This window comes from Zingiber officinale, chromosome 9B (genome assembly GCF_018446385.1).
Source record: "Zingiber officinale cultivar Zhangliang chromosome 9B, Zo_v1.1, whole genome shotgun sequence".
Taxonomy (NCBI): Eukaryota; Viridiplantae; Streptophyta; class Magnoliopsida; order Zingiberales; family Zingiberaceae; genus Zingiber; species Zingiber officinale.
Window position 1 is genome coordinate 27,856,847 of NC_056003.1, and position 21,078 is coordinate 27,877,924.

General features: G+C 39.5%; 2 protein-coding genes and 1 long non-coding RNA gene across 5 annotated transcripts; 1 reads left to right on the forward strand and 2 right to left on the reverse strand.

Annotated features, from left to right (window-relative positions):
- Positions 1 to 6,403: 6,403 nt before the first annotated feature.
- On the reverse strand, positions 6,404 to 7,463 carry LOC122024640. The gene is made up of 2 exons (XR_006123487.1): positions 6,665 to 7,463; positions 6,404 to 6,558 (listed from the first exon to the last, which is right to left on the reverse strand). It is a non-coding gene; the product is annotated as an uncharacterized LOC122024640 (long non-coding RNA).
- Positions 7,464 to 7,603: 140 nt separating this feature from the next.
- Positions 7,604 to 13,085, forward strand: LOC122024639 (vacuolar-processing enzyme-like). Of its 2 annotated transcripts, none has more exons than XR_006123486.1 (9): positions 7,604 to 8,172; positions 8,266 to 8,430; positions 10,263 to 10,419; positions 10,498 to 10,583; positions 10,676 to 10,875; positions 11,563 to 11,611; positions 11,684 to 12,132; positions 12,285 to 12,586; positions 12,665 to 12,821. XR_006123486.1 is itself a non-coding variant. In XM_042583295.1 (9 exons), exons 1-9 carry the CDS (start codon positions 7,954 to 7,956, stop codon positions 12,845 to 12,847), a joined length of 1,476 nt encoding a protein of 491 aa, XP_042439229.1. In that variant the 5' UTR covers positions 7,607 to 7,953; the 3' UTR covers positions 12,848 to 13,085. The 2 variants fall into 2 exon arrangements, 1 of the variants encoding a protein (XP_042439229.1); XM_042583295.1 differs by having other exon boundaries at positions 7,607 to 8,172; positions 11,684 to 11,893; positions 12,380 to 12,586; positions 12,665 to 13,085.
- A 285-nt stretch (positions 13,086 to 13,370) lies between these two features.
- Positions 13,371 to 18,037, reverse strand: LOC122024638. Of its 2 annotated transcripts, none has more exons than XM_042583293.1 (8): positions 17,678 to 18,037; positions 17,129 to 17,303; positions 16,835 to 16,902; positions 14,927 to 16,199; positions 14,771 to 14,833; positions 14,609 to 14,682; positions 14,347 to 14,533; positions 13,371 to 14,254 (listed from the first exon to the last, which is right to left on the reverse strand). In XM_042583293.1, exons 2-8 carry the CDS (start codon positions 17,268 to 17,270, stop codon positions 13,695 to 13,697), a joined length of 2,367 nt encoding a protein of 788 aa, XP_042439227.1. In that variant the 5' UTR covers positions 17,271 to 17,303; positions 17,678 to 18,037; the 3' UTR covers positions 13,371 to 13,694. The 2 variants fall into 2 exon arrangements, with proteins under 2 accessions (XP_042439227.1, XP_042439226.1); XM_042583292.1 differs by having other exon boundaries at positions 17,129 to 17,329.
- Positions 18,038 to 21,078: the final 3,041 nt, after the last annotated feature.

Below are 21,078 nucleotides of genomic sequence, written 5' to 3' on the forward strand. Positions count from 1 at the left end.
CGTCTGTTTCCCAGGATACAACGGCAAGACCACGAACGCAACCAAGCACTGGTTGTTCGTGGCGAACTGAGAATGCACCTGAGTGCTATCACAAATAGTTTAGCCGAGCGGATGCACGACTGAGAGAAAAGAATCAGGGAACGAAGGTGGAGGAATTCTCTTGCTTTCGCTTTGCTTTCGTTCTTTTTTTTTTCCGCTTTGCTCAAGATCCAGCCTCCTTATATAGGAGCTCTCATCTTGCCTGCAATAAATGATCAAATTATGATCATTTAATGATGAGTTTAATTTCGTCATTAATGAGTTTAATGTCTTCATTAATGTCGAGACGTTACAGAATCATTATTAATGAGATTAATGTCGTAATTAATACTGAGACGTTACGAAATCACCATTAATGAGTTTAATGCCGCCATTAATGTCGAGACGTTACGGAATCATTATTAATGAGATTAATGTCGTCATTAATACTGAGACGTTACGAAATCACTATTAATGAGTTTAATGCCGCCATTAATGTCGAGACGTTACGGAATCAACATTAATTTCACATTAATGCTTCCATTACATCCTTGAGCAAGATTCAAGTGGCTATATGTTGGTTCATTCTTTTGGGTAAATTTTACCTCAACCGGTCCGACATTCGACATGCACAAGTCGTGCTCGCGCACGAGTCAACCTTGGTTCGGTACAATCCGGGCCCTGGATTTGCACCCACCCTTGCACACTCACGCGTGAGAGAGCTCTCCCCATGCATATGTTTACAACGTCAATGCATGTGTCATAATATAAACCAACAATAAAGCCAAGAGACTTCTAATGTGGGACTAAACTCATGCACAATAGTCTCTTCGTCTCCATCTCTTTATTCCATTCACATTTCCAACAATCCCCCACATGAATGGAAAACAGGGTATGTGATAACATTCAACAGTTGAGTCAAGTATAGGATAGGTAGGTTTTACCCTTTGAACCCTCCCTTATGAAGATCTGGTTGCTTACTGGCTGATAGTAGACATGATATCTTTGAACTATACTACCGTCTGTGTAAGCAGTGACAAATCTCACCCAAGACTCTCCCTGATACAACTCAGTTCTCATGAGTATGTTCGTTCTTGGCCATGAACACGCCTGGTTCTGTGAGAAGCTCTAAGAATTATGCCTCCAATTCTCTTCGAAGCGGCCCCACTTCTTTCTCACATAGGTGATCCCTCAAGAGTTCCAACTACTCTTTTTGATCATTAAAAACATCGGCTTACCCTCGTCTAGTCACTGTTTCATTGGGCTAACCCCACAGTGTGTCTTGTCAGCGCAGATTAGTTCTTGGGATCTCCAGTCAGCATAGGTTGGGTGTCCTCTGCACTGATCGCTGACAACGGCATCAAGCTCATTCCCTGTGATGAGCTTGCAACTAACTCTCGATTTAACCCTTTGGTTAGCGGATCCGCTAGGTTATCCTTTGACTTCACATAGTCAACAGTGATAACTCCAGTTGAGAGTAGTTGTCTAATGGTATTGTGTCTACGACGTATATGTCTAGACTTACCATTATACAGATGGCTCTGTGCCCGACCGATTGCTGATTGACTATCGCAATGTATGCATATCGCCGGCACCGGTTTCGCCCATCGTGGAATATCTTCTATGAATTGCCGTAGCCACTCAGCCTCTTCACCGCACTTGTCAAGAGCTACAAACTCAGATTCCATCGTGGATCTGGTTATTACGGTTTGCTTAGAAGATTTCCAGGAAATGGCTGCACCTGCTAGAGTGAAGACATACCCACTCGTAGACTTAAAGTCTTTTATATCGGATATCCAACTTGCATCGCTGTATAGTGCAGTCCATATTCACGAGTATACCTCAAGTACCTCAGTACTCTTGTTATCCCTTTCCATTGCTCAACACCGGGATTACTCGTGTATCTACTCGGTTTGCTTACTGCGTACGCTAAGTCTGGTCGAGTACAATTCATCAAGTACATCAGACTTCCAATCACTCGAGAGTACTCTATCTGCGAGATACTTTCACCTCGATTTTTCGATAGATGTTGACTCGTATCTATCGGTGTTCGTGCCAAAGCAGTATCACCCTTGGTGAATTTTTCAAGAATTTTGTCCACGTAATGGGACTGAGTAAGAACAAGTCCTTCTGTCGTTCTAAGAATTTTGATTCCCAGAATCACATCAGCTAGGCCCATGTCTTTCATGTCAAATCTTGAGTTCAACATATCTTTTGTGGATTTGATTATCTTATCATTACTCCCAATGATAAGTATGTCATCTACATAGAGGCACAATATGACATAGTCACTCTCTGTGACTCTCATGTAGACACATTTATCACATTCATTGATCTTGAATCCACATTCCTTCATGGCATTATCGAATTTCTCATGCCACTGCTTTGGCGCTTGTTTCAAGCCATATAATGACTTCACCAATCTACATACCTTGTTTTTCTGTCCTGGCACAGAAAACCCCTGGTTGGTCCATGTAGATTTCCTCTTCTAAATCCCCGTTTAGAAAAGCTGTCTTTACATTCATTTGATGTATTTTGAGATTCCATAGAGCGGCAATAGCCAACAATACTCTAATGGAAGTTATTCTCGATACCGGAGAGTATGTATCGAAGTAATCAAGGCCTTCTCGTTGTCGGTATCCTTTGATTACCAATCTGGCCTTGTATTTATCGATCGTGCCATCTGACTTCATTTTCTTCTTGAAAATCCACTTGCAACCTAGTGGTTTACTTCCCGGAGGAAGATCCACAAGTTCCCAAGTGTGATTTTGCAAGATAGATTCTATCTCAGATGCAATTGCCTCTTTCCAGTGAGGTCCATCAGAAGAGCCTACAGCTTCTGAGTAACTACGGGGCTCACTCTCCAACATGAAAGTGATAAAATCCGATCCATAGGATTTTTCTACCCTAGCTCTTTTGCTCCGTCTAGGCTCAACCTCCACTGGTTCCTCATTGTCATCATTTTCTTCTTCACCTTGTGTTTCATTCGCCCGTTTTGAGGAGCTAGCATCCTCACGGGTCTTATATGGAAACACATGCTCGAAGAAAGAGGCATTTCTCGATTCGATTATCGAGTTCTTATGTATCTCCGGTATGTGTGACTCATACACACAAAATCGATAAGCACTGCTGTTATGTGCATATCCAATAAATATGCAATCAACAGTCTTTGGTCCTATCTTAATCCTTTTTGGATCAGGCACCAACACTTTGGCAAGACACCCCCACATTCGTAAATATTTGTAGGACGGTTGTCTTCCATTCCACAACTCATAAGGGCTCTTATCTATTTTCTTCCGAGGCACCTTATTTAAAAGGTAATTAGCTGTTAACACAGCTTCCCCCCACATGAACTCTGGCAATCCAGAGCTTAATAGAAGAGCATTCATCATCTCCTTAAGAGTTCGATTCTTTCGCTCAGCAACCCCGTTTTGCTGAGGAGTATAAGGAGCTGTTGTTTCATGTCTGATCCCATGTTCAGCACACAACTCAACGAACGGTGACACATATTCACCGCCTCGGTCACTTCGAACCACCTTAATCTTTCTATTAAGCTGGTTTTCAACCTCGTTCTTATAGAGAGCAAATTTCTCTATAGCTTCATCCTTACTTTTGAGAAGATACACATAACAGTATTTTGTGTTATCATCTACAAAAGTGATGAAGTACTTATTTCCATCACGTGTTGGTGTACCTTTGAGGTCGCACACGTCGTCGTGGATTAGTACGAATGGTTCGTTAATTCTTTTAATATGTTGAAAAGATGACCTTATCAATTTTACTTCAACACAAATCTAACACTTGTGTTTTGAGTCAAGGTGGAATGTAGGTATGATTTGCATATTTATTAATCTACACAACACATTGTAGTTAATATGTTCTAGTCTACCATGTCACAAACACTAAGACTCAAGCATATAAGTGTAAGAACTTTCTTTTTTATTTATCTTGGGTCTAATGGTCATTATATTGAGCATGAATAGCACATCATATACATAACCCTTTCCTACAAACATTCCATTCTTGGATAATACAACTCCGTCCGACTCCAAAACAATGTGAAAGTCATGCTTGCTTAATAGTGATCCAGACACTAGATTCTTTCGAATCTCTATAACATCCAACACATTGTTTAGAGTAAGGTCCTTGCCCAAGGTCATTTTCAACGTCATCTTTACTTGGCCCATGATGTCTAAGGTTGTTGAGTTTCCATGAACAGTTTGTCTCTAGTGACTTCTTCGAAGCTGTGAAGCAGCTCCTTATTGCAGCACACATGTCTGGTGGCTCCAGTATCAATCTACCATTGTCGCGGGTTTGAACCGACTAGGTTCAGTTCTGAGACCATTGCGCAGAGATCATCCATTTCTGGTCCCTCGTTCAGGTTGGCCTTCTACTTCTTCTTCGGCTTCTTGCACTCCGAAGATTTGTGACATACTTTGTCACAGTTGAAGCACTTTTCGGAGAACTTCTTCTTGTTGATGCCTCCCCTGGGTCTCATCTTGGAAGACTCGGGGTTCTTCCGTTTCGAGCTTCGACCGTGCTCGACCACGTTGTCTTTCATAGTAGCCTGAGAGAACAATTTTCTCTCTGAACTCTTGTTGTCTTATTCGATGTGAAGTCGAACGATGAGTTCCTCCACATTCATCTCCTTCCGCTTGTGCTTCAAGTAGTTCTTGAAATCCTTCCAGCCGGGAGGCAGCTTCTCGATGATAGCAGCCACTTGGAAGGTTTCACTCAAAACCATTCCTTCTGAGTGGATCTCGTGCAAGATCACCTGAAGCTCCTGGACTTGACTGATCACCGTCTTGGAGTCAATCATCTTGTAGTCCAGGAATCTGCCCACGATGAACTTCTTTGCCCCTGAGTCCTCCGTCTTGTATTTCTTGTCTAGGGACTCCCACAGTTCCTTAGCCGTACTCTTCATGCTATACAAATCATACAGCGAGTCGGCAAGGCAGTTAAGGATGTAGTTTCGGCAAAGGAACTCGGAATGAGTCCATGCCTCCACTATGCGCATCAGCATCCTCGATGCGTTTGGGAGGGTCCTCGGTCAAGAACCGAGCCAGTTGAGTGTGGTCGGTGAAGAGCATCTTCTGCGCCACCTCTTGAAGTTCGATCCAGAACTTCTCCGCCTTTCCCATGGTGATTAGCGAGTTCGATCGGGCGGAGGGCTGAACATGTTAGTCTGCTGCACCTCGACATTTCGTTCGGGTCATCTCAGCGAATCGAGTCTGTTTCAAGATTGTTGGACACCAAATAATCTGTAGCCGGAGATTTATAATTAGTGAATCTAAATACTCGAATTAAATTCAACTCACAGCTTAAGATGACTGGCGAGATAATCTCGAGTGCCGGCGGTTTTTCGACCTCAGTCGAGCAATCGGATCGTCCGAGCGGTGAAGGATAGAGCAGTGAGGCGGGAGACCCGGTCAGGCGGATCGGAAGGGCGAGTGGCCGACCAATGAAATGAAGAGTCCAACCGAGCGGACAAACAGGCGCGGCATCGAGGGCTGCGATCGACGCAGTTTCAAAGCAGATTCGTCCCCACCTCCACCGTGCTTCGAGGTTTTCTCGGATCGTCTGTTTCCCAGGAAACCACGAACACAACCAAGCATTGGTTGTTCGTGGCGAATCGAGAATGCACCTGAGTGCTATCACAAATAGTTTAGCCGAGCGGATGCACGACCGAGAGAAAAGAATCAGGGAACGAAGGTGGAGGAATTCTCTTGCTTTCGCTTTGCTTTCGTTCTTTTTTTTTTCCGCTTTGCTCAAGATCCAGCCTCCTTATATAGGAGCTCTCATCTTGCCTGCAATAAATGATCAAATTATGATCATTTAATGATGAGTTTAATTTCGTCATTAATGGGTTTAATGTCTTCATTAATGTCGAGACGTTAATGAATCATTATTAATGAGATTAATGTCGTCATTAATACTGAGACGTTACGAAATCACCATTAATGAGTTTAATGCCGCCATTAATGTCGAGACGTTACGGAATCATTATTAATGAGATTAATGTCGTCATTAATACTGAGACGTTACGAAATCACTATTAATGAGTTTAATGCCGCCATTAATATCGAGACGTTACGGAATCAGCATTAATTTCACATTAATGCTTCCATTACATCCTTGAGCAAGATTTAAGTGGCTATATGTTGGTTCATTCTTTTGGGTAAATTTTACCTCAACCGGTCCGACATTCGACATGCACAAGTCGTGCTCGCGCACGAGTCAACCTTGGTTCGATACAATCCGGGCCCTGGATTTGCACCCACCCTTGCGCACTCACGCGTGAGAGAGCTCTCCCCATGCATATGTTTACAACGTCAATGCATGTGTCATAATATAAACCAACAATAAAGCCAAGAGACTTCTAATGTGGGACTAAACTCATGCACAATAGTCTCTTCGTCTCCATCTCTTTATTCCATTCACATTTCCAACATCAACAATATAAAGGCTCACTACTCAACAAAAGAGTGTGCTCAAATTGAGCACTTCGTTTACCATCTGCAGTAACTGCAGTCCATCCATCTGCCATAACAGATCACGCCAGACTCATGAAGATAATAACGCTCCAACAATATAAACAAAATGATGACAATAAACACAGAAATGCTGATCAACTCAAAACAATTACCTGCATTGATCATTGGTTATATTGTAAATGTCTGCCCGGCTTTCATGATACCAACAGCTTTATGTCCTTTGCAGGTGTCAAGGCAGCAATCCCATGAATACTAACTTGATTAAAATGCATTGTTGAGGTTCTTAGCTCAGGTCTAGACATCTTGTACGCCATCAGTAACATTAGATATCGAATAGCATAACCAAGCCCATGCACCTCATTTGTAAAAAGTTGTTCTTTTCAACATGAAAGAAGATGGACATGAATTCCGCATCAGATCCCAAAAGGAAAAAAATGAAATGGAGTTCAGATTTTTAATTCCAACAAAGAGTACGAAGATTGAGCTTAGACATAGGAAGGATTACAATAAAATATTAAGATTCCTACTGCATTCAAAGTCAACACATATTTAGTTCAGAAACTAATTTAGAATGAAGATTTTTTCTGCCAAGAAAGTTCCGGACTTGCGCAATCAACAACACAGGAAAACCTGGATTAGAAACCGAATGAACTAGGGTTGTCGGAGCTGGGAAAGGAGTAGGGAAACGGAAGGGAGAGTAGAGGAGGTAGCTGACCGGGGTATTCGGAGACGAATTAGAAGCTCTAGGGGAAGGGACGACCAGATCGACAGATGGACTAGGGTTTTGGCGAATGATAACCAGGAGAAGCCCTTTGCCTTCGGTTTTTATTGAGATTCGAACCCAGATTTTACGGTGGGTGCTAGCCACCGGACCGTGGAGAATGTTTTTTCATATCATTGTGTAAAAGGCGGGTCTCGCCGCCCAGCGGCCTCCTAGGTCATCTAGGAGGAGGTAAATTAGCGATGAATATATTTTTTCATATCATGACAATTTGACAAGTAGTTAACAGGGGTGTTTTTGAGAAATCTCAAAGATAGGGGTTTCTTTCGGATAATGACCATAAGGCGATTCTTGCCACCGCCCCTGCTTCCCCGTTCCTCCGCTCCGCCCGATGCAGGAAAACGCCTGCTGCGGCGAAAACGGACGGAGGGAGAGGGAGAGGGAGAGGGAGAGCGGCACGAGCAGAGCATGACGGAAGCGTCTTGCAGGTGGCGACAAGGGAGGCGATCGCGTTCGTTTCGCGCCTCGCTGCCTGTAGTTGTCAACAATGCGCCTCCCACGTGTCTCCCCCTCGCGCTGCATGCGGCTGCGCAAGGGCAGAGAGGAGAGAGGACTTGCGTCAGGCGGCGCCACCTCCTCCTCCATCCCCTCCCCTACCCTTCTTTTTAACCCCTCCTCGGCCCAATACTCCCCACGCAGCCCTCAATCGCATCCCGCAGCATGGGGACGACCTCCTTCCGCGCCGCCGCCTGCCTTGCCCTCCTCTGCTTCGCTTCAATGCTGCTGGCGATTTCGCCATCCCTCGTCCCTGATGTCGATCCGACCATACTGTTGCCGTCTGATCGGCCCATCCCTGATACCTCGGTGGAGGACGAGACGGGAACCACTTGGGCTCTTCTCGTGGCTGGCTCTTCGGGCTACGGAAACTATCGGCACCAGGTACGCGCCGCCCGTGACTGCGTTATTTCGACGAACACATGACCGGCGATAGAGGGCAGATTGAAGACGTCGGTTCGGCTTGTGGAAATGCAGGCGGACGTGTGCCACGCGTACCAGCTGCTGCGGAAAGGCGGGCTGAAGGAGGAGAACATAGTGGTGATGATGCACGACGACATCGCTGACAACCCGCTCAACCCCAGGAAGGGAGTCATCATCAATCACCCCCAGGGCCAAGATGTTTATGCTGGCGTCCCCAAGGTAGAAGGGGTCCTTGCTTCCTATTTTCACTGATATGTCTTGTGTGCTCATTTAGTCGTTGGTGAACCTGCATACAATCCTCTTCTGTTTAGAGATGAAGTGAGTGTCCTGGTTTTCTTTTCCATGCCATGGAATGAAGAATTGAACTAAGATGATAGGTCCTGCTAGGAATTCAATCTCTTTTGTTAGTAACCTGAAGAGTAACAAAGTGTCCATACTGCATCATTTAGGCGTTAGTTGTTCTAGCTAGTGATAGTCTTGATGAAGCAATCTAATTAAAAACAACTTGACAAAAAATTAAAACAAGAGAACATTGTCTTTAGGTGAATTACTTACCCTTTTGCTGGATCACCAAATAATCTTACCCTACTATACATCTGTTGTATTCTCCTTACAATGTTGAGTAGCAAAACTAGTGAAAGAAATTGATTAAAAGGGGAAAGCTTTGTTGTCTTTTACACCTACACAGGGGAAGTCTTTTGATGAAAGCAAATAAAAAAACCTTGGATAAGATTTGGAGAAATGCCTAAAGATCCAGAGCCTCCAACCTCAGATTAGATGCAATGTACAAAAAAAAAATCTTTGAAATTAGTAGCTTCATTGGTGAATAGCTGCAACCAAAGAGGATCAATAGGAGTAGGTTTGGCTTGTGAAAGAATGTGAAAGCTGATTTAGTTTCTTATGCTCTAAGGGAGTGATACAAAGGATTTGGATATTGTTATGGGCATGGTACACCGACTAAAATGTAGCTTTCTCAAACGGATTAGAGATGGGTTTGCAATTGGTATCTAAGCCACAGTAGGTTGAATCATTACAGAAGGGAGAATAGGTAGTTAACAAAGTTTGTCATAAAATGGCTTCGAGGTGCTTCTGAGCAGGGAGAGCTATAACATTTTATTTTGGACCGCCGGAACACATCCATTTAGAGGAGTATCCCCTGGTTGATAGGGAGCATAGGCGTACAGGATGTCATCACAACCTCTACTAGTTGGACACGTGTCACCCTCTTATCTTATATCCTAAGTTAGTATTGTTATTTTGTAATGTGTTGCTCCTCCCACATTTTGTGGTTTAGTGGGTCAAGATTGCTAACATTGTATTAGAGAAGGCACATCTTTTATACTATATGACACTTAGGTTCTCGTGCTATGTTATCGTGTTTGTGTAGTACCTAGATGTGGTGGTTTTATCATTTGAAGCCATATGACTTTTGCAGTGGGAAGATGAATCACTGAGAGAGAAACCAGGCCTAATAAAGGTCATCTCTAGTGTTTATTTTGTCTTGCTCATGTTCCAATTTTGGCATTGTGCTGTTGTAGAGGTGTCTGTTTGGTAGAGGTGTCTCACATAAGTGTCTCACATTGTACCAAACCTATTTAACTGAGATGATTTTTGAGGCTGGTGAATTGTGATTATTGAAAGATGCAAGGACACAACAAAATGCATTTGGGTCATCGCCCTTCTGAAACTTCCTCTCTGGTTTTGAGGTAAGAGGCACATTTTTGGTAATCCTAAAGAGTGGTGATCAGAATTCCCAAGGTTTGCCAGCCTTTTTGCCGTCTTTCCTTCTAATTGGTTCTTCGCTCTTGAATTTATTTTCATTATTTGAAACTTGTATACAAGAGCTGTTTTGATATATAATTTTATAATAATAATTCTATCTTATCTGTTCCTATCTAATTGCTTACTTGATCTTCTCTTGATTTTGTCTACCATGTTCTTGTTTTCTTTTCTTGACAGAACCCACTATGTTTATTGTGTATGTGCTAACATTGTCAACCATCTTTTGACATTAAAGGCTCGATTCTAGTGTTTAACACTGCTTATCTTAGGACTACACCAAGGAGCAAGTCAATACCAGGAACCTGTATGCAGTGATTTTGGGTGATAAAAGCGCTGTAGAAGGTGGAAGTGGAAAGGTCATAGAAAGTAAATCCAATGATAGGATCTTTATCTACTTCTCCGATCATGGAGGACCTGGGGTCCTTGGTAGGTTCCAACTTTCTGTGTCATTCTGATTGCCAACTTTTATGCTGGTTAATTATGCTGAAATTTATTCAAATACAGGAATGCCCAATTTGCCATATCTTTATGCTGCTGAGTTCATTGAAGTATTGAAGAAGAAGCATGCATCCAAGAGTTACAAAGAAATGGTCAGACAATTGTACTACATAGCAATTTAGCCCTATGGTTATGCTATACTATAAATAGAATTGCTGATCTTTGTTGGTGTTCGTTTGAACAGATTATTTATGTGGAAGCGTGTGAGAGTGGCAGTATCTTTGAAGGTTTAATGCCAGAAGACCTTAATGTATATGTGACAACAGCATCCAATGCTGTTGAAAGCAGCTGGGGAACCTACTGTCCTGGGATGGATCCTCCACCACCACCGGAATATATGACTTGCCTTGGTGACTTGTACAGCGTTGCATGGATGGAAGACAGGTTTGAGTTTTATACCTAAACAAGTCATATCTGTTGTCAAGTTCAAAAGGTCTAAACATTTTATTGCATTTGATTTATTTTTTCTCATGTTAATGGGTTGACATTAGATTATTTGGTTCCGCTAAGGAATTATTTTTTTTAAATGTATTTCCTTCTTCAGTGATTTTGTTTCTTCGGAGATGAAACAACAAAGAGGCACTGAAGTACAACAAATTGGATTAGAGCATCGAATCCAAGTTCAATTGTTGAATTTTCTGATTAGTAACTTAGTTTTAATTACAAGATGTTAGTGCATTACAGAATAGCTACACTTTTTAGTCTTGCTAATGACATAGCTTTGTTTGTTTAAAATATCCCCAAGAAAATTTTGCTTCGGACATTAAATGCTTTTTACCTTTTACTCTTCTCAAAGCCATAACTTGGTCTTTCTTGAAAAACTTTGTCAAGAAATTAGTGTGTGGTGACTGTTGTCACAATAACAGATTGTAACTTTTACTGCTGCAAAAGTCATATCTTGGTTCTTAATTTTGACACACAGCCTGGTGTGCTAACTCATTTAAAAGATAAAAAGGAGCCAGAACTTCCATTTGTAATGGTATTCCTGCTTTTAAGGGTAGAAATCCTCCAAACATAGGGAGCCTTTTCAATATGATGGCATTGCTAACCTTCTAATTATATTTATGGCAGTGAGAATCACAATCTAAAGGAGGAAACGGTTGGGAAACAGTATGAGTCAGTAAGTACCTGTTAATCTCTATTATAGTCCTCTTCTTGTTTTTTTGAAGGGTTTCTCTGATAATGTGTTCAGGTGAAGATGAGGACATCAAACCAGAACACATACAGTGCAGGGTCTCATGTGATGGAGTATGGTGATAAGAATGTAAAACCTGAGAAGTTGTACCTTTACCAGGGCTTTGACCCTGCCAATGCCAATTTAACTGAGAATGCACTTCGCCTCAGCAAGCAGATGGGAGTCATCAATCAGAGAGATGCTGACCTCCTATTCTTATGGCACATGGTGAGTGAAGAACACTTCGTTTTCCCTTATTATTTTTATGCTATTTCCATTCGTGGCAATGATTTAACTTGGAGACTGAATGATTTAATAAGAACATTGTATCTTTGGTACCATTCTAAGGGCCTAGTACCAAGGGATGTGTGAGTGACCTTGATTTCTAGCATATTGATCGATAATGTTATATTTAACCCGTGAACTTGGAGCAGTGGAGAGAAAAACTATATACACGGATTTCATATGTAAGTAGGAAACATGGCAGTTTCAATTGGTTTTAACTATCAGTATTGTCTTTCAACTGATTTAGACCCATTTGTCGATCTTTTCATGCAGTTTCCATCTTTCAAAACTGCAGATTCTGTTTTGGAGCACCTTTTTAACCCCTTGCATGCAGTTCCCATCTTTCAAAACTGCAGATTCTGTTTTGGAGCACCTTTTTTAACCCCTTGCATTGTTCTTATATCTTAACAACCTAGTGTTTGCTTTCAGTATGAAAGATTAGAGGAAGGGTCAAACAAAAAGAAGGAAATTTTCTCGGAGATCACTGAGATGATGATGCACAGAGCACACCTTGACAGTAGCATCGAACTCATCGGCAATCTAATTTTTGGATCGGATGTTGCACCTTCAGTCCTCAAAACCCTGAGGCCATCTGGTCAGGCTCTGGTTGATGATTGGGTTTGCTTGAAAACAATGGTAAATATTGTGCTCTAGCGTATTCATCTTCACAATCTATTTTATTAAACATGACCATGTGGTAACAAAAAACCTTAGGTCCAAGCATTCGAGTCGCATTGTGGATCGCTCACTCAATATGGCATGAAGTATATGCGAGCTTTCGCAAACATATGTAACGAGGGTGTCTCGAAGGATGCGATGGAAGAAGCTTGTGGTAATGTTTGTGGAAGCTACAACTCAGCTAAGTGGAGTCCCTTTATCCATGGCTACAGTGCATGATCTTGTATCTCAAAATTGCACACGTCTAGTGCAACGTAAGCTCATCAGTGCTCATACATAAATATATACACACTGGCAGTAGGAATAGTCATATGCTTACTTAAACTTGTTCAAGGGTGTTGTTTCGGATAGCCAGAGCCACCTAAAATCTCAGTTTTGATATTTTAACTGACAATGCATGTTAACCTAATATGATTAATTTAAAGTGGTAATTGGGTCAATACTAGAAGATGGTTATAGAATTTTAGTATTTATAAAGTTTGAATGTATTCTTGAGGTAGTCTCCTAACATGAACTTGCTCAACATTGATTTCAACTCAATTTGATTGTTCAAGGTGGAATTCTCTTCCTCAAATTTAGTTTTGACACAGGTTGTATCTTGAATCTTCTTGGTAAGTCAAAGTCAGTCTTCTCCTTGAGTTGTATTGACAGAAACTACATCAGCAATGCATCCTAGGGAATCTGAAACTGGCTTCGATGTTGCTTCTGTCACTACTGTAATGCATTCAAAGTAACATGCGTATCTTATTATGCTTTGGGGCTCCCTTTCAATTATGGGGGTTTCAAGAACAAATGTTTATTGTCATCCGTCCTCATCTCGAATAGTAGCCTCATTTACATAATGTACTTCCGACGATACAAGATTATTTGCATTCACTTCAACTTCCCTCATCTTCGTAACAATTTACAGCAAGGGAAATCCACCGATTAGCAGAAAATACAAGTATATGTGCGTCTCATTGTGAATAAAAAGACAATTCCAGTCTTGTTTGCTAATTGATCATGAGATTCTAGTCCTGCATGATCTTGCCAAGTTGGAAGAGACAAATTTGAAATCACTCTAATTTCAGCACCAACAGTCGAAAACAATCTCTTCGATTATACCCAAGATGATATCAGATGTTGTCTCACTGGTAATATTGAGAACTTCAAGTCGAAGGTCCATCCAAGGTCGACCATTCAAGTCCTTTTTGACAACCGTATCTAATGTGTTGGGCGATGGTACTTGAAGATGCCATTCGAGGCTCTTGCTTACCTCTTGGATTAAGCCTTCACCTTGAGGGCCAGGTTGGATATTTCGCTTGACGTAGGATAGGCACGAGATGCTTTTCAAGAAGCTCTCGTGTATATCTAAAAGGACTTCATTGATGCAGTCGAATAGAAGCTTAGGATCATCTTGTGGGAAGCAAAAAAAGATTCCTATTTCCTCGTACAAAGATGGTTCAAGTAACTGGTCTTCTGTATCCCATTTCATTGGGAATTCATCCCCAAGTCCTGAAGCTTCCAAGACTGCTTCGATGTAATCAAACCTAGCTTGACAATCGTCATTTACAACGGGTGATGCTATAAGTCTTCCAGAATTGTTGCCTTCTTGAACAGCTTGTTGATCTTGTACTTGAATATTATCTGCAAAAAGGGATCGAATTTAGGGGTATGCCAAAAAGCAAACGAATCTGTTTCGACTAAAGAATTGATTCTTTTCAATTGCCAGATCATACAATTCTCTATCCCAGTAGAGTCAGGGCTGCTAATATCATCTGATATGAACTTTTCTAGAACAGATACTGGACTTGGTTGCTCTAGTTTTTCATTGATGCTTTCAGGAGCCAATAAGTTTTGCTTGACTAAGCTGCTTGGTCGGGGCTTCGGCTGCACCACTGCTGTTGACTTCTCTTCAAATATGTCCTAGCAGAACAGTGGTGTAGTTGTAAGACAGGAAATTATTGTTACATCGAGGCAACTAATTGGAAAAAAGGTTACCAAGCCACATAATGTAGGTTCATCCAATTGGTTAGATTCTATAGTTCTTTTAGCACCAACTTCTTCGACGATCTCTGCATTTTATGATAAAAGCTTTGATAGGCTTCATAATGAAGTAACAAAAGAAACAACAAAAATGTTATTTAAATTTATAAAGGCTACCTTGGCTGTTCAAGTCTTTGCTACGGACAAGTAATAGCTCTGATATAGCGGTTCCAACCAGTTCTGCAGCCATGACCAACATTTTACTTTCATCACTTGAATGGACAAGCAAAATGGAACTTCTAAATATTTTGTTTCTAAGGTTATTGATCCCACCTTCATGCCTTAACTGTTGTAATGATGGATCTTCTATCTCTTTAGGCGGCACAGCAAGTTCCTCATCTCTTTGAGGACTGGATGTAGGAGATAACTCGGTGTATCTTAAGATAGAAAGCATTGTTCCCAATGATTCTGAAACTTCAACTCTTGGCAAACTATCGCCTCTTGTGTTTAGCATCTCAGCGAGATGCTTCTTGGCTTCCTCATATATTGAAGACTCAGATCTTGATGTCGACGGAGAAATATGACTGTTGCTGTTAACTTCAAATTCTTCGGAACTAATGTTCTTACTTTTCCTATTATCAAGGTATACTAATTTGGGTTGCTTATTGTCACAAGATAAATTTTCAGATGAGTCACGAGACTCACTAGGCCTAACTGGAATTCTGTGTAGAAGACCATCCATGGAAATAGCATGTCGTGCTTCTCTGCTCTCACCAATTATATGCCGGAGTCTCCTCCTAATTTCTCTTAGGGAAAAATGGGATACAATCCTTTCATCACTGTCGCTTTGTTTAGGGACATGACGGAATTGCGGCACAGAACTTCCAGTAGTTCTCGTTGGGTTTGGCTTCAAAATGACAATTCTATTCAAAGATTTGGAAGTTGGATTTTCTGCTGTAGGCTTCGTCCCCTTGGACTTGTCCTTTCTCCAGAAAAAGTTATATCTGTTTTGTTTCTGAGGTAATTGGTTGCGGTCAGACTCGTTGCATTTCCCTGAATTATCATTCTTCTCCACCAACAGCGGGGCATTTTCTGTATATCTATCTGATCCCAGTTTGGATGTTTTCTTTACCTGATCACCATGAAGACTTTGAATATGTTTAAACAGAACTGAATCTGGATCTTGGAGGAGCTTGATAAATAACTTCCTATCTGAATCTATAGCAGCTATTGCATCCCTTAACTTTTCCGACCGGAAAATTAATCCTCCATCATTTTGTTCCTTGACAATGGATTTCTGACTTATCAGCTCAGCAAAATCAGAAAGTGTCTTTTTTAAAAAAGAGATCTTTTGATCAAGATGACCATCAAGTTCATGAAGATGGTAGTGAGTCCCCAAACTAATACTTTCCAAGGAATGAAGCAAATCAAACTTATTGTCAGCATCTCGGCTAGCTTGTTGGCGAGTATAACTGTAGAATTCTACCAAAAATGCTGCCATGTCAAAGTTAAGAGATCTTTCAGTTTGAGACATCTCTCCTTCCATCAGTGCTTTTATACTTGTTGAACCCACACTAACCTTATCGTCTCTAATTTCATCAAGAAGCTGAGAAAATTAAGGGATTGTTTACTAGCAGCAGAGATGTTAGGGGCGGGCTAACACAAAACTAGGCAATAGGAATACAAATAAAATAACTAGCTTGAATATAGTAAACTATATCATTTAGTTCCTCTTCGACTACTACACATGCTGTAGAGTTGCTCACTAACCAACGAAAATGACTCACTTGGTCATAAACAAAAAGAATTAAATGGGAGCCTAAATTTTATTCATATTTACTTCAAACATGGATGATGAATCATCTCTGCGTCTGCAAATTGGATTAGCAGCATATGAATCAAAAAGAAAGGTTTGAGGGATTGATGCTAATATCAGTCTAATATGTACTATTTCCACCTACAAGATAAATGTCTATGTTTCATCAACTTGCGATATTGATGAAACATTATTGCCATAATGTTTCATCAATATCGCAAGTTTGTTTCTTCGCACATCAACAAGCGGTGTTCGTCCCAAGTATTGGAGGTTGGCTATTTGGGTCTATGCAAAACTATGCCACTAGAATACTCAGGATATACTAAAACAGCGAGAATTACACAACTAAGACATTCTCAAAAAGTATGGCCGTCTATAGACAACTGATATCTTTAACTACTGATGAAAAAATTGTGTAGACTTACAGTGGCACCTTCATGCTTGTTTTCTGGATTTCTTAGTGCATCGAGCTCAATTCTCGAGTAGCCAGAACCTGAATAACATAAAGAAATAGTTATGAGCTTCTAGTTAACAAGGCATACAAATAGCTAAATCTAAATCTAAATGAAGGCCTTAATACCGACTAAAAACTTTGCAACTATACATATTTTAATTGCCAAGCCTATTGTTGTTACTTCAATGAAGTGTATATGAGAGAGAGAGTTCTTAGTAACCCCATAATCAATAGCTATAGTTCACACTAAAACTCAAATTCTTACCAATATGGCTAGTACTTTCATGCTTTGTATCTGAAAGTAACTTCTGAATTGGATGGCCTCGACGGAAATCCAACAAGCTGATCAAACCCGAAACACATCCAACATTGCCCTTTAGCTGTCGTGTATGAGGTCTTTTGCCCATAGTCTAACTCCTGTTTCTTTCAGATCCCAGAGACTGTCGAGGAAACAAGGAATAAGGATCTGAAAAACAAACAGAACAGGATGAGAGATTGGGCAGGCCTTTCAGTGCAAAACAAGAGGTGCAAAAACTGACAAAAAAAAAAATTCTGAAAAAAGAATTGTTTTTAATGAATGACCATGTCGGGTAAAGGATCAAGAGCAAATAATTGCATCAACTCCCAGAAATCAGAGGCATGTGACCGAACTATATGAGACAAAATAGCTTGATGCAGTAACAAATATGTGCTTTTTTTCCCTCTTCTTCTTCTAGGTGAAATCGCAAGAAAGTCCGTTCTTTCACTCCCCCACGGAGTGGTCAAGATCCAGATAAGAAGGAAAAGGTGGATCATCGCTTTTTCAGCTTCATACCTTGCACGCCTCAATGGAAGAACCAAATCTGACATGGTAGCTTCCCCGAGATCAACACGGCGGAGAGCCTCCTCACGGCGGCATGCACTCGGCGGCGATTAACAAAGAAGAGAGTAAGGAATTGGGGGCGAAGGGAAGGCAGGAAGCGTGGCTCCACTTCCATCGGAGGAATCGTCGCGGAGGTGGAAACTGGAAAAGGTTGTTGAACCTCCCCCACCGCTATTTATTGCCGCCCCCTTCCCCCTTCGCCTTTAACCCACTCCACGACAACCCAAAACGACCATGGCGACGCAGCCAACGACAGCACAAACGGCGGAGAAAGCAGAGCAGAGAAGAGAGATATTGCACGCAACTGTGTACGTCGTGGAATCGTCGCGAGAGGAATAATAAGAGAAACATATTCGAATTTTAAATAGGATAAATATTTTAAAATTTTACAATGTATATAAATTATGTTTTTTAAAAGAAAGTTATCTATTTTTAGAATTAGTCGAATTACCAACAGAATCAAAATGCGATCCTTTTTATTCTCAAAATCGCCTCTTCTTAATAAAGAAAAAAAATTACTTTTAACTTAATAAAAATTATATTAAGCTACTTTTTATCATTAAGGAAAATTATTATAATATAATTAAAATCATTTAAATATTATTATGATTTATGATTATTATAAGGTGTTTGGTGTTTTTAATTAAGTTTAAAATGAGTTTACTTAAATTTGAATAATTTTAAATAAATTGATAAAGAAAATAAAAAAATTAATAAAGTTGATGATTAGTAAATTTTGTTTGAATTGAATAGTGCATGAAGGAAATAAAAAGGATAAATATTTAGAAAGTAAAATTATCTTTTTATTGAGGATAGAGAGACTCACAATTTCGAAAGTCGACGGATTTTTTTTTTTACTATCATTTCATTATTAGAATAAGACTCTCCCTTTATTCTCGTTAGAAGATCTATCAAACTCTGTAATGAATAATTTAATAATTAAATTGAATATTCAATTCTTCTTTTGATTTTCATTGGACTAGATCCACGATAACTTTAATTCTAAATTTCATATAATTTAATGGATTCAAGTCGTGTACTTAATTATTTGATTTAATATGTCAGTGTGTATACATATTTATTAGATATTTAAGAACATTTTTTCAATAATTTTGATAGACAGATTCTAACTATCGACAAAACTTAATCAACTTTATTCATTATAAGAGCTTCCATTGAGTTTCCTTACTAAGGCTCAATCTAGTGCCATATCTCCTTAAATCAAGATCTAGTGAAATTTTTTTTACATATTTTGTTAGTCTGGACTGATTTAATTCACTGGATAATTTTATATATATATCCGAATCAAAGTAAAGAATATCTCATTTTGATTCATTCTATTATTTCAATCTATATATATATGTGCTCTCTCTTCAGATATTTGTGAAAGATATTTTATAAAAAAATAATAAATTCTTATTCATATGATAGTGCTTGATTGACTTTAGGCAAGTCCAACATCCAATTCTCCTGTTGGTGAGCCGCCCGCGTTGATTTTAGCGCATTTGCCAAATGTACGTCGGTTCTCCTGCAACTTTCTTGCTTCGGACACCTACCATTTTATAATAATTCCAACGTCAAAGTACAACCTCAGACGCTATCGTTCTTCAAAGGGTTGATTAATAAATTAAATTTTCTAACATATTAACAAATATATATGAACTATCATTTGAGTGGAGAATGATCTTGTATTTATTTATTTTATTAATTAAACAAGTAGAATAATATCCATGAGCATTATCGCATCTTATTATTGTCAATTTTTTATCACTTCCGTATACTTTTTAAACATCGGAACATTATAGAATTAATATCTTATCAAAATGTAAAAAGTAGACCCTTGTATTTTATTAAAAGCATCTAAATCATAATTGACTGAAGAAATCAGGTTAATTATAAGAAACCTGTATGAGCTGTGTCACGCCTAATTAAGCACTCAAAACTGAAGCGCAAACAGTGTCGGCAGAATGCAAATTAAAGGGGCTTGATATATCGTTGTGCTCAAGCACGCAGACAGATCTAGAGCACCTACCAAAAGCAAACGCATTAAACGAACACGTTCAGATCAGCGAGTGGAGGAAGAAGACGACGACGGAGTTATGGCTTGCTGGTTGTGACAACGTTGATGTTGGCTTCGTGTATTAATGCCTCGACGCAACGTGATTGGGCCTGGGCTTCAAGTCTTTGCAGCGGAAGTTATGGCGTTTAGGACCACAAAGCTGCGTTGGAGATGGTCCGTTGGACACTTGGCCATCTGTCCCTTGGAAAATAATTTATAAAAATAAGATCTTTATTAATAAGTAGGGTTTGGGAAGGTTGTCTTGTACTCTACTCGTCCAGTCTTAATTAACATACTCAATTATATTTCTTTAATAGTATAATTAGACATAGCGCACGTGTTAACATATATAATATATGTAAAAATGTACGTAAATGAGTACCCCAACTTATACATGGGACTTGATAACGATACATCATGTCTCAGTCGATAAATTAGACTTAGTAAGTATATATCAGGACCTAAGTCCATAAATTAAATTTGGTAAAAGTGTGTTAAGTTCATACAATAGTATAATACAAGGGTGATATTCGAAAACCCCAATAATAAGGATGTAATGAACCAAGCCGTTCCTGAACTATTCGAAGCTCGATTTGATAAAAGCTCGTTTGAATTTATTTAATGAGACTCGTTAAGATAACAAATCAAGTTCAAGCTTCACAATACTCAACTCGTTAGCTCGTGAACATGTTCGTTAATAAGCTTATGAATCAACTTTTAAATAAAAATAATAATAGTTTTGATATTGAATTTATAGATTTTACACTATGCCTTTGAAAAATATAGATAAATATATTAAATTTATTTATTAGAATAAAATTATAATTTTAATAAGAATATTATAATTTTCTTTAAATATATAATTTAATTTTTATAATATTTAAAATTATAATTTATATTTATTAAACTTGTTTAGGCTCGATAAAAGTTCGAATAAATTCGCGAACTATGAATATATTCGTCAAATAAAGCTCGAGTTCGGCTCAACTCGGGTCATTCCAGAGTTCGACTCGGCTCGGCTCAATTACATTCAAGAGTTCAGCTCGACTCGACTCAATTATACCCTTACCCAGCAGCAAGCTACTGTAATAAACTCTCCTTCATAAAAAAATTAATTTAATATTACATTTGATCTTAGTCAAAAAAAAAATAAGAAAAGTATGTTTTCTAATATCGTCTCATGGTATTATCAATTCTAAAATGTGAGATTAAAGAGAACAATAGTAGTACACCGTCTTTTACATAAAACAAGCCGATAGAATTACTAATATAATATAATTTTAAAATGTACTAA